The sequence below is a fragment of the Gigantopelta aegis genome, chromosome 5 (genome assembly GCF_016097555.1).
Source record: "Gigantopelta aegis isolate Gae_Host chromosome 5, Gae_host_genome, whole genome shotgun sequence".
Taxonomy (NCBI): Eukaryota; Metazoa; Mollusca; class Gastropoda; order Neomphalida; family Peltospiridae; genus Gigantopelta; species Gigantopelta aegis.
Genome location: NC_054703.1, coordinates 3,100,285 through 3,113,699, shown reverse-complemented (window position 1 = coordinate 3,113,699; position 13,415 = coordinate 3,100,285). Strand labels below are relative to the sequence as shown.

The following is a 13,415-nucleotide window of genomic DNA, read 5'->3' as shown; positions in this document are numbered from 1 at the left end:
GCATATTTTGTAATTCACCTGAATCACTTTGTATACCCTCAACATAATTCCGAATGTTTTAAAATTCTTTTAAAATCACTGGCATGATTTTGCAAGTAAGGTTTTGATTGGTCGAATGAAAGGTCAACTGGACATGAGCACCAAATGGGTGCTGTTAGATCCACAGGTAATAGTAATTAACCAGTGGCGCCAATTTTAATTAGATTGTATCTTGAGGCAGGCATTTCAGCATCAGAGGTGTAGACTGTGGCAACCAAAGTTTACAGGGGAATGCTCCCCTGGAAAAATTAATGAGAAAAATGAATATTTGTTTGAGCAGGGACGGGTTTTGACCCCCAAAACTCAACCCCCAGAACTCTCCACCTGCACACGTCTGATCTTTGGTACAGCAGCTTGAACCCCGTTTTCTTTTAACAGCAGTTCATTAAGACTGTCCATGTTCCAGTCAAATTGTCCACAACACTGTAAGACAGCACTCTCCAGTGTTTAATGTCACTGTGTAAGGAGGTGTTCCAGAATTTCTCACAGGGGCAGGGGGAGGTGGAAGGCATCACCAGTATTGTTTCATGTCTGATGTATAGATCTGCAGCTGCTATATTTTTCCCCAAGGCAGACTTGTTTAAAATAAAATTCTATTTTGTGGAACGTGGGTATCAAAGATAAAAGTTAGGGTTTTTTGGTTTAACGACACCACTAGAGCACATTAATTTATTAATCATCGGCTACTGGATGTCAAACATTTGGTAATTTTGACATTATAGCATTTTTCCATTAATAGCAAGGGCTTTTTTATATGCACCATCTGTCAGACAGGATAGCACATACCACAGCCTTTGATATACCACTGATTTGCACTGGCTGGATCGAGAAATACATGTAACCCAATGGGTCTACCGACGGGGATCGATCCTAGACCGACTGCATATCAGGTGGATTTAATTTAAATTTAAATTTATATACGGTGGGTATACCAAAATATTACCTCTCTCACACCATCCCCTAACCCTCCCTATGTGATAAATTTTGGAACAGCCCTAAGTATGATTGTAATTAAGCGACACAGTCCTCAGCTATCCTGCTGCACGAAGGGGTTAGCGATGGCCTCCATCCCGTCCTGTGGACAGATGAGAACGACAGCCGTACCACGACACACCACCAGACCAAGGTGACGCGTGTCTTCTGTCAGTTTGAACGGGTCATCTGGGTCTGAAAATAGTCAAAAAAAGGGTTTAATACCACCAGGCCGAGTTGACGCATAACTTCCGTCAGTTTGAACACGTCATCTGGGTCTGAAAATAGTCAAAAGAAGGGTTTAATACCACCAGGCCGAGTTGACGTGTAACTTCCGTCAGTTTGAACAGGTCATCTGGGTCTGAAAATAGTCAAAAGAAGGCTTTAATACCACCAGGCCGAGGTGACACGTGTCTTTTGTCAGTTTGAACGGGTCATCTGGGTCTGAAAATAGTCAAAAGAAGTGTTTAATTGTTTTGTCAATATTACATCAGTTTGAAAGGGTCATCTGTGTCTGAAACGTGTGGGAGTGTATTACTTGGTCATCTGTAAGTACGAATGGGTCACCTTCTTCATTTGTTTTGTCTTCCATCAGTTTCAACAAGTTATCCAGTGTAAAACTATAGAAATAATACCTAAATCTTGCTTTTTTTATTGCATCAAGTCGAGACAAAAAACGCCAAGAAATTTAAACTTTTCGCAGACAAAAATAATAATCAAGAAAACTTTACAGGGTCGTGAGCATTTCACCAAAGAACATGGACAGACAGAAAGAATGTGAGATTCCAACGGGGAGGGGGGGAGGTTGGGATTCGAAATCCCTTCACACCCCTGATCCAAGCGAATTTTCTCTTTTTTCCCATTTATTGTTTTGAGGGGCATGACCAAATCCCCCCCCAAAACTTTGCTCACCTCAGTCTAAACCACCCCTGCAGTATTTCCTGCATATCAGGGCTTTCCATGGCTAGTGATATTCAGTGTTGGGCTAGTAAATAACTACTATTACCATGCCAGATGGCTAGTGAAAAACATTTGTCAAATGTTGCAGTTAAGTCTATTTTGAAAATATGAATATCCTGCCCTCACCCCAACCCCCCCCCCCCCCCCCCCAATGTTAGCCTTTTTAAGCTCTCTCTGTCTTTCTAAGCTCTCTCTCTCTCTTTAGATGACATCATTTAGATGATTATTAATATTATTTAGTAAAATTGTATTAGCTTAAAGTAAAGTAGGGCTAGTGAATTTTTAATCGTGGTCAGTAAAAAATTTAAATCACTGATTTTATAAAAATTGTAGAAGCCCTACACATGCACCTGCCTATAGATTGGTATTTTTGGCATCAATGTGTTTTTTTCATTTTAATGGTGCTAACAGAAATCTCATGAGAAATAATCGGTTACCTCGGAGGAATTCTGTCGTCCCGTCAAGTACAAGATTGAGCAGAGGATCAAAACCTTTCAGAACTCCTGACGCTGAAATAATAATCAGAATTTTGTTATCATTTGCATGATCCTATAGTTAGATCATCTCTTAAAGGGACAGTCCTGAGTTTGTTGCCATTGTAAGATGTTCCGACTCATAAAATATTTTGACGACTAATATTACATACTAACTATTGTTTCTTCTTTAAAATATAGGTGTCTGTATATATTCAGTGTTTCTTGTTGTCCTATTATTTGTATGTAGCCCAAACTGGATTTGGTCTCCCAACAATTTCGTACGGACGAAAAAACAACAATATATATTGAGAAACAAAATGAAGTTTCAGCTAGTACAATAGTGGGATGATCAGAAACATATTTAAATATACAGCCACTGATATTTTATGCAGGACAATGTATTCAATTCAAATGTGTTGTCCTTGAAACGTCTCTGGTAGTCTGCAACATGTTAACAATGGCAACAAACTCAGGATTATCCCTTTAAAGGTTAACTTGTTAACAAAGTAGTCAAAACCAGGCAAAAATAGTTTTGCCAAGTTGTAAACAAACATCAACAGATAGCATCACATGTTTTCATTTCCAATAAAAGTCAGACAAAAATTGTTTTGCCAAGTTGTAGTCAAACATCAAGAGATAGCATCACATGTTTTCATTTCCAATAAAAGTCAGACAAAAATTGTTTTGCCAAGTTGTAGTCAAACATCAAGAGATAGCATCACATGTTTTCATTTCCAATAAAAGTCAGACAAAAATTGTTTTGCCAAGTTGTAGTCAAACATCAACAGATAGCATCACATGTTTTCATTTCCAATAAAAGTCAGACAAAAATTGTTTTGCCAAGTTGTAGTCAAACATCAACAGATAGCATCACATGTTTTCATTTCCAATAAAAGCCAGACAAAAATAGTTTTGCCAAGTTGTAGTCAAACATCAACAGATAGCATCACATGTTTTCATTTCCAATAAAAGCCAGACAAAATTTGTTTTGCCAAGTTGTAGTCAAACATCAACAGATAACATCACATGTTTTCATTTCCAATAAAAGCCAGACAAAAATTGTTTTGCCAAGTTGTAGTCAAACATCAACAGATAACATCACATGTTTTCATTTCCAATAAAAGCCAGACAAAAATTGTTTTGCCAAGTTGTAGTCAAACATCAACAGATAGCATCACATGTTTTCATTTCCAATAAAAGCCAGACAAAAATTGTTTTGTCAAGTTGTAGTCAAACATCAACAGATAGCATCACACGTTTTCATTTCCAATAAAAGCCAGACAAAAATTGTTTTGCCAAGTTGTAGTCAAACATCAACAGATAACATCACATGTTTTCATTTCCAATAAAAGCCATTTTGAACAATTTCATAAAAAATATTCAAAATCGTATATCAGAGAATTTTTTTAAGGATACAACTAGAGTACATTGATTTATTAATCATCAACTATTGGATGTCAAACATTTTGGTAATTTTGACGTATTGTCTTAGAGAGGAAACCCGCTACATTTTCTCCATTAGTAGCAAGGGATCTTTTATATGCACCATCCCATAGACACGCTAGCACATACCACAGCCTTTGATATACCAGTTGTGGTGCACAGACTGGAACAAGAAATAGCCTAATGGGCCCACCGACAGGCATTGCATCATGCGATTGATTTACCATTGGGCTACCTCCTGCCCACCCCACCACACCACAAACAGTGCAATATGATATACATGTATTTATTACCCTCCTGGTGAAGATATAGCGGTGTCATACAAATTTCGTACGCACCACCAGGTGCGTATTACAAAGTGTATTTTGATTTGTCAACAGGGAACAGAGTCAATTTCGATTGGTTGGACAGCGACCTTATTAGCATAACGGGACTATTTTTTTCATTCATAATTAATGTCAAGGTCAGTAACATCCACAACTTTTACTACAAATGTCATTCATTAAAAGTTGATGTAAACTGGACCGCGCGAGAAATATTTTTAAATAAAAAATAGAAATAAAAGAATGAATAGAACAATAATTAAACATATTCATTTTATTTATTATGTGGATTTTTGGTCTACAAATTGTTATTGTCAGTTGTGATTTGTGAATTCATCATTATTAAGGTCGACGACAGTCACTTTTTGGACCCTTGTTTTGGCTTCGTACACAATAAATGAAACATATCGAACGTTAATCTTTTCATATGATATATTTGACAAAAGGTAGTTTTTTATTTTTTAAAAATTAAACTTAATATTTTTTGTAGAATTATGAAAAAGTAAAATATACCGACCTGTAAACAGCGTTGTTTGCTTGTAGAAATTTAACAGGGGTCAAGGTTAGTTATTTTAATATGGCGATGCATTGTAATAATATAGCTAATTTTGAATTTGAATGACGTCAGAATTCCAATGACGTCACTTTGCACCTCCTTACAATAACCACAAACTGGGTACATGACGTTTCCGTTTTAAGAATGCTGGAAAAAAATCCAGTGCAAAATTCCTATTGATTTTTTTTTTCGAACATTACTGAAGCACCTGAATGTGTTTGAAGAAAATTCTGTGATTGAAAAATTGTACCTTTTACGAAATATGGATTTCAAGTGAAATTACGGTAAGATATGCTATATTTATTGTGTACAAAGAAAGCCAAAACAAGGGCGCGAAAAGTGACTGTCGTCGACCTTAAAGTTATCTTTAGTTTTCCCGTGAACTCAGCTGCTTTTGCAACCTACACGTTTTTAACTGCAAAAACACTTGTTATTCTCTTATTGGTTGGATTTTTGGTCAACAAATTGTTATTGTCAGTTGTGATTTGTGAATTCATCATTATTAGCATAACCAGTGGGGTAACGGGAACATTTGTTTCTTGGGGGCGTTTTGTTAAAATATGGAATTATGCATTAGTTTTACCCATTTTTCACCCAATATGAAAATAAACATATATTGATGCATGTACCTTACAGCTTTCTTTAAATTAAAAAATGAAACCCGATGGAAATTTATGGGGAAGTACGTCTACACCACTCCCCTGAAAACGTCACTGAGAAGTAGCGGAAGTACAACGAACTATTTCTCAATGTGGCGGTACGTAGTCGTGCACTGGCTAGTTACGCAAATCAACATCAAGTCTTGAAATAGGCTACAAAATTGATTGATTGATTTATTTATTTTTCATAATTTGCGTGATTTAAAGGAGGGTAATAAATAAAATACCACTCGTTTTCGCTAGATATCATTTTTACGAAACGAGTGAACTTCCCAAACGTATCTGACCTCACTTTCATTCGGTCAGATACGTTTGGGAAGTTCACTCATTTCGTAAAAATGATATCTAGCGAAAACTCGTATAGTATTCTATATGTATGTAACACACACAGGGCCTCCACGAGTCCAAAATGTTGGGACTCAAATACTCGAGAGTCAAACTCGACCCGGACCCGAGTACCCGACACTTACACTAGATGACGATGAGACTAAGGAATAAAGTAAAATAGCATTATGCATCTTAATTCCAATGCTGAACATGGGTGTCAAATCATGTCATTGTATTGCAGTCCACACATGTATTTGACTTTTGTTTTCCCTCCATGTCTCATAGCCGTATAATGTAACCGGCAGCAAGCATATGTATTTGAGTGTTCTTCCTTGCATGGGCACTCAAATCCTGTGAACAGACTCAAGTCTTGCTAGACTGCCGGTGCCCGAGTACCTGTTGGAGACCCTAGTAACACACACTACATACCTTCTTGTCCATCACTGAATTTCACCCGAATCAGTTTGCTAGACTCTGCCCGAGTACTCGAGTAATGGTGGAGATCCTAGTATCACACACTATATACCTTCTCGTCCACCACTGAATTTCAACCGAATCAGTTTGCTAGACTCTGCCCGAGTACTCGAGTAATGGTGGAGACCCTAGTAACAAACACTACATACCTTCTCGTCCACCACTGAATTTCACTCGAATCAGTTTGCTAGACTCTGCCCGAGTACTCGAGTAATGGTGGAGACCCTAGTAACAAACACTATATACCTTCTAGTCCATCACTGAATTTCACCCGAATCAGTTTGCTAGACTCTGCCCGAGTACTCGAGTAATGGTGGAGACACTAGTAACACACACTACATACCTTCTCGTCCACCACTGAATTTCACTCGAATCAGTTTGCTAGACTCTGCCCAAGTACTCGAGTAATGGTGGAGACCCTAGTAACAAACACTATATACCTTCTAGTCCATCACTGAATTTCACCCGAATCAGTTTGCTAGACTCTGCCCGAGTACTCGAGTAATGGTGGAGACACTAGTAACACACACTACATACCTTCTCGTCCACCACTGAATTTCACCCGAATCAGTTTGCTAGACTCTGCCCGAGTACTCGAGTAATGGTGGAGATCCTAGTATCACACACTATATACCTTCTCGTCCACCACTGAATTTCAACCGAATCAGTTTGCTAGACTCTGCCCACTCGAGTAATGGTCAGTAACAAACACTACATACCTTTCGCTCAGACTCTGCCCGAGTACTCGAGTAATGGTGGAGACCCTAGTAACACACACTACATACCTTCTAGTCCATCACTGAATTTCACCCGAATCAGTTTGCTAGACTCTGCCCGAGTACTCAGTAATGGTGGAGACACTAGTAACACACACTACATACCTTCTCGTCCACCACTGAATTTCACCCGAATCAGTTTGCTAGACTCTGCCCGAGTACTCGAGTAATGGTGGAGACCCTAGTAACACACACTACATACCTTCTCGTCCACACTGAATTTCACCTGAATCAGTTTGCTAGACTCTGCCCAAGTACCATCACTAGAACCTTCTTCACCACTGAATTTCACTCGAATCAGTTTGCTAGACTCTGCCCGAGTACTCGAGTAATGGTGGAGACCCTAGTAACACACACTACATACCTTCTCGTCCATCACTGAATTTCACCCGAATCAGTTTGCTAGACTCTGCCCGAGTACTCGAGTAATGGTGGAGACCCTAGTAACACACACTATATACCTTCTCGTCCATCACTGAATTTCACCCGAATCAGTTTGCTAGACTCTGCCCGAGTACTCGAGTAATGGTGGAGACCCTAGTAACACACACTACATACCTTCTCGTCCACCACTGAATTTCACCCGAATCAGTTTGCTAGACTCTGCCCGAGTACTCGAGTAATGGTGGAGACCCTAGTAACACACACTACATACCTTCTCGTCCACCACTGAATTTCACTCGAATCAGTTTGCTAGACTCTGCCCGAGTACTCGAGTAATGGTGGAGACCCTAGTAACACACACTACATACCTTCTCGTCCACCACTGAATTTCACCTGAATCAGTTTGCTAGACTCTGCCCGAGTACTCGAGTAATGGTGGAGACCCTAGTAACACACACTACATACCTTCTCGTCCACCACTGAATTTCACCCGAATCAGTTTGCTAGACTCTGCCCGAGTACTCGAGTAATGGTGGAGATCCTAGTAACACACACTACATACCTTCTCGTCCACCACTGAATTTCACCCGAATCAGTTTGCTAGACTCTGCCCGAGTACTCGAGTAATGGTGGAGACCCTAGTAACACACACTACATACCTTCTCGTCCATCACTGAATTTCACCCGAATCAGTTTGCTAGACTCTGCCCGAGTACTCGAGTAATGGTGGAGATCCTAGTAACACACACTACATACCTTCTCGTCCATCACTGAATTTCACCCGAATCGGTTTGCTAGACTCTGCCCGAGTACTCGAGTAATGGTGGAGACCCTAGTAACACACACTACATACCTTCTCGTCCACCACTGAATTTCACCCGAATCGGTTTCTCCAAGTATTTAGAGAGGTCAAGGATACTCTCCTTCTTCTTTTTCTCTTTATCCACAGTCTGAAAGTATTACAACAATAATAAGAACTCATACTAGTGACGTATGTGATTCCAAAACTCGAAATAGGAAGTAAATTTTGACCTGATGTTACTTTTTTTATGTATATATTTTAAGATGGAATCTTGAGTATGCCACATGCATAAACTAGTGACATGACTGTTTTATGCATATACAGTCAACAGTTACACAGTAATTTTTTCCATAATTCTTTGCAGACAAGTAACAAACCAAGATGTTACTTTTTTTTACCTTCGACAACGTCCAATTTTTTTTTAGGTACAACGGCAAATAAGGAGGGCAACTACAGCATTTGCCACCGTTGCCATGGTAAACTGTGAACACAAAATTCACGTGATCAAACATTTCAACTTAAACTTAATATTTGTTGTAAACTTTTGAACAAATAAAAGATACCAACATGTAAACAACATTCTGTACACAATGTGGAACCGATAATAATTGTAACTGGCTAGCTCAAACAAATCCATGCATCCCACAGCTGGTTTTAACTTTTCGTGTCGGTGTTTGAATTACAGCATTTTACATCCCCCCTATAGTTACAATAAACTGCAGGGCACAATATTTCACGTGAACCGCCGTTCTGTTCGCGTGTCGGTTACGCAAAATTAAATTTACGCGAACCGCAAATCGGTTACGTCATGACCTGTAAACGTTCAGAAATTAAAACTTGCAAACTTCACGATTACAGGAAGTTTATTCATGCAGACATACTACTGGTATTCTGACAAATGTTTTAGACTGATTTTTAGATACTTGATGCGCAGCAAACCAGTAAACAACGTTATATTGCAACAGTTGTAACTTGCGACCAGTCTACAGTTTTAAAGAAATGTGCTCGGACCGCTTGGGACGGCTAAATTTTCTGCTGCTATTTTATCTCTAAAGGAATATATGTAGACATACTATTGGATTGGCTATAATTTTACATAAGTACCATCGATGAAGTGAAAGTAGCATAGCCACCGCAAATCGCAAAAAGGAATCCCTACAAATGAGTATTTATCTATTTCAAAGGCGTAGCGCCCATTACGCACAGTACGCATGTGCGTAATTCAAAAACAAAATCCGGAATAGGTCGAGGCTGTCTGTAATTGTTCTATAAAATAGACCTCTTAAAATTGACTCGAAAAAAGATTTTCAAAAATGCATCTACAGGCGTCCCGAGTTTCAAAATTTTTACAGGGGGAGGCCCCCCGAATCCCCCCGCTTGGGCACGCCTTTGGCATGCGTAATTCTAAGATAATTTCTGGCTACGCCCCTGTATTTCGTTTCAGTACTGGGGCTAATATTCAATTCTTTTATAATATTGTTAACTTTAGCAAGCATTAAAGATTTTTTTTTTTTTTGGTAAAATGTTTTCTTTTGTATTTGTTTTAACTTTGTTTCAGCTAAAACCTATGTATTTAAAATATAATTTCAACGTAATTTTGAGGTAACCGATCAGATAACCCATGGGTTACGCAAATATAATTCACGTAACCGAACAATTGGTTACTTAGGTAAAAACCACGTGAACCGACTTCCAGTTACCTCAGATTTCGAAATATTGTTACAATAAACTGGTGCATGATGCTAATGTTTATAGAACTCTAAAAAAAACCTTTTAATGCAGGTTTCTGAAAATCGATCATGTAAGTATAGTTTTGTGGAACTCATTTTTCATTCTCAAACTGAATTTACGACATCATTAACATGGACATGGCAGGTTGCGTAAAAAAATAAAGAAATGGGTTACCTGAATTTGTTTAAAACTGCATAACCCACAAATGGATTACGCACATTTTTAAAAAGTAAAGTAAACTTTGTTTTATTTAACGACGCCGCTAGAGCACATTGATTTTTTATCTTATCATCGGCTATTGGACGTCAAACATATGGTCATTCTGACACTCACATTTTTAATACCCAGAGGCTTGTAATGTAAAATTGCCATTGGAATTTTTTTGTATGCAGATTACTAACATTATAAATGGTTTTCTGGAAAGAGGTCGACCTGTATCGTCAACGTCCCTATAACTGCGTTATGCTTTCAATTCCGTTCAATTTATTTTCTTGTGCACGGTTCATGCAATCAACATCAGATTTGTTGTTGTTTGCTTGTCGTTCATTTGTGAGGTTTTTCTTCACAGTGCTATAACATTTTCATTAACAATAAAGTTCAGACAAGTAAGTATCAAAATACAAAACTTTACAAACCCCATAAACCATTAATTTCACCAAGTCGTTTTTGTTTATTCCTTAAAATTATCAACATCGGGTCCACATGACTCATAGAAATGGACTTAAAATATAGAGGAAGATGAATTCACATTTGGTGCATGTTATGATGTTACATGACCTCACACGTGCCAGACAGGGTTCATACACTTCAAATGGTTTCATTTTCCAGGACTTTTAAGGGCTATTTTCGTTCATTTTCCAGGACTATTTTACCTTTTTCCAGGAGTCTGAATATATAACTTGGAAAGAAGTTTTTGTTTAACGACACCCTAGCAGATTGTTTAGTCAGTGGCTGCTATGTCTCCAACATACAATACTTGTTACACACAGTCTACAGTAGTCACACCCTACTCTGGATATAACTTTTGGATGGTAAAGTTGTAAACTAAAACTGTTGAAATAAAATATTTTATTAACTACATTTGTTGTACATTGTACAAAATAGTGATATAAACATGTATCTAATACTCAAATAGAATACATATATACACACACACACACACATATATATATATATATACATACATACACACAGCTGAATGAAGTATGAAACAGCTTAGAACGTTTATAAATATTGGTGTGATCTAAACCGGTCTTGTCCACGCCTCCTTGTGTAAATTAGTTGTCAATTAAATCCTTGCAGCTAAAGCTCAGCTGCTAAATCAAAGTGTGTTGCATGTGCACCTTCTGAAATATACATCTCTTTTGTTTTGGCTTGGCTCAAGTAGATCGAATAAACATAGGCGACACCACCAAAAGAAACAAGTGTAACAATGTTATACACTGTTACGATTGTCGAAAGGAGACCTTTGCAAATCTCTATGGTGTTAAACTCATTCTTAATCTCATGTTACATCGATGAGGTTTATTTAAAGATATGGGCTTCTTTCCGATCAAATGATTAATCATGGTCACGACTCGCCGCACAGGATTCAGACCCAAGCGGTGGGCCATTGTTAAAGCAATAGCTCACTTTATGAGGTGTTAATTCCTACTTAATTATACACTGTTCAATTAACGTTTACGAGCTAAATGGATTTATTCAGTTACTCGAATTTGTCGGGATTTAACAGGTCCATAAAATTATTTACATGCAAGTAGTCAACTTATATGACGTCAAGATGCGTGCTTGTTTTTCTAAAAATAACATTTTTTAGCCACCTGTCGTTAAACGTACACTTTCCGTTAGGCATTTTTGCAGAAGTGATTTACACATCTACCCGTTTTTCTTTTTCTTTTTTTTAATGTCATACTGGTATATATTTTTTATCCGGATTCCAATGCTTGAAGAATTGTGTGCCATCTCAATTAAGATTATCTACTCGTGCTCTAACGAGCACCACTACGCCTATCTATAGACCAAATAAACCAACACAGTATTTCCTGCTCAACAACTGACCAATGGCAGTCGACCTCATTATAATCATCGATGCGTTTAGGTATTGTTTTTGTGGGGGGTTTTCTTTCTTTCTTTTGGGGGAGGCGTACCTAAGTCAAACGCGATTATTTATGTATTTGTAACATCACTAAAAAAAAATTAGAATTTTTTTTTCAAATTTCCAGGACTTTCCAGGAGGTAAACTGACTTTTCGAGGACATTTAAGGACTTTCCAGGGTAAAAAAAAAAAAATAAGCACTTTCCAGGGTTTTCCAGGATGCGTGCAAACCCTGGCCAGATCAACAAGGCCAAATCATTTAATTTTTATTATTTTTAAGTCCACTGTTGTTAGAATTTGTTTTCAATTATTATATTCGATATGCAAAAGGTATGTTACATTTTCTGCCTCCACTGTAGCGAATATTATTATTAATCCATTTTTAACAATTGTAAATAATTTTGAGTGTATATACTGTGTTAATTAAGAAACTAATTAAAAAAATTATATTCACAGGTATAAACTTGATGCCTATCTGTACTGACATTAACTGTTAGCGATGGGTGTTGGTAACCAGACAAGAATGCTTGACAAACTGAATTTTCCTTTAAAAAAAATATTAAACAAAGTGTTTGTCAACTGTATAATATTAAGAAACATATATTTTTTCATGTAGTAGCCTTAAAAATGGAAAATGATGAACCACACATTTTGCAAATGCATGCGCCTGAACGCAGCTAGAAACTTTGCACCTTTCCTGTTTACTGGAGGGTGCTTTACTTTTGTTTACTAGAATGGATTTGCTTTACGTCCATAGCTGATTTTTTACGTTAATTGATTGCAATCTACATGTATTTTGTTTCATATATCATAGCTGACAAATGTAGAATAGTATTTCCGTAAATATTGTATTTGTGTTTTTGTCATTATGTGAACATCGATGGTCCCCCTCTAAATCAGACTCTAAAGACTAACCCCAATCATTGAAGTGGGGTACGGGTAGAACTCATGCCAATGTGTATGTCATTGTCTGTCTGAGGTTTCTGGATGTCAGTTCACTGGGTTTAACATGCACATTCAGAGCAAGCTGTTTTAGTACACGCCTGTCATGGGCACAGGGTTGGGGTTAGGGTTAGGGGAGGGAGGGGGGGGGGGCGGGCGGATGCATGCCATCTACTCGAGCTATCGGTTTTACTACACGATACTGTACAATTTTGCAAAACGAGAGTTCCTTCCCCTGAATTGAAGAATTTATTTTTATCAATTTAAGCATCGTATATTTTGTTATTTTTTAAATTTTTAATTACATATACTGAACTGTAAGTATGAACTATACCATTGGTGGTCTAGAAGTTTGTAGTGACATTCTCAGTTATAATTATGAACCCAACAACTTGGAGCCATGCGTTTACTTAACGATTATAAACTTCCGGTGTATGTTCTTATTTTCTACCACTT

At 37.7% G+C, this 13,415-nt stretch overlaps 1 protein-coding gene across 1 annotated transcript; it reads right to left on the bottom strand.

Annotated features, from left to right (window-relative positions):
* Nucleotides 1–857: 857 nt before the first annotated feature.
* Nucleotides 858–13,415, bottom strand: LOC121373400 (U6 snRNA-associated Sm-like protein LSm7). Its single transcript, XM_041500044.1, has 4 exons — nucleotides 13,294–13,415; nucleotides 8,243–8,339; nucleotides 2,409–2,480; nucleotides 858–1,206 (listed from the first exon to the last, which is right to left on the bottom strand). The coding sequence occupies exons 1-4, from the start codon at nucleotides 13,321–13,323 to the stop codon at nucleotides 1,067–1,069; spliced, it is 339 nt and encodes a 112-aa protein (XP_041355978.1). The 5' UTR covers nucleotides 13,324–13,415; the 3' UTR covers nucleotides 858–1,066.

What these genes read in the sequence shown, in the direction of transcription:
- LOC121373400 (XM_041500044.1), bottom strand. Translation starts at nt 13,323, where the DNA reads ATGTCACTACAAACTTCTAGACCACCAATG. An exon ending in ATTCAGTGGTGGACGAGAAG is followed by an intron (nt 2,481 to 8,242) that starts GTATGTAGTGTG and finishes TTATTATTTCAG; the next exon opens with CGTCAGGAGTTCTGAAAGGT. An exon ending in GACGACAGAATTCCTCCGAG is followed by an intron (nt 1,207 to 2,408) that starts GTAACCGATTAT and finishes GACTATTTTCAG; the next exon opens with ACCCAGATGACCCGTTCAAA.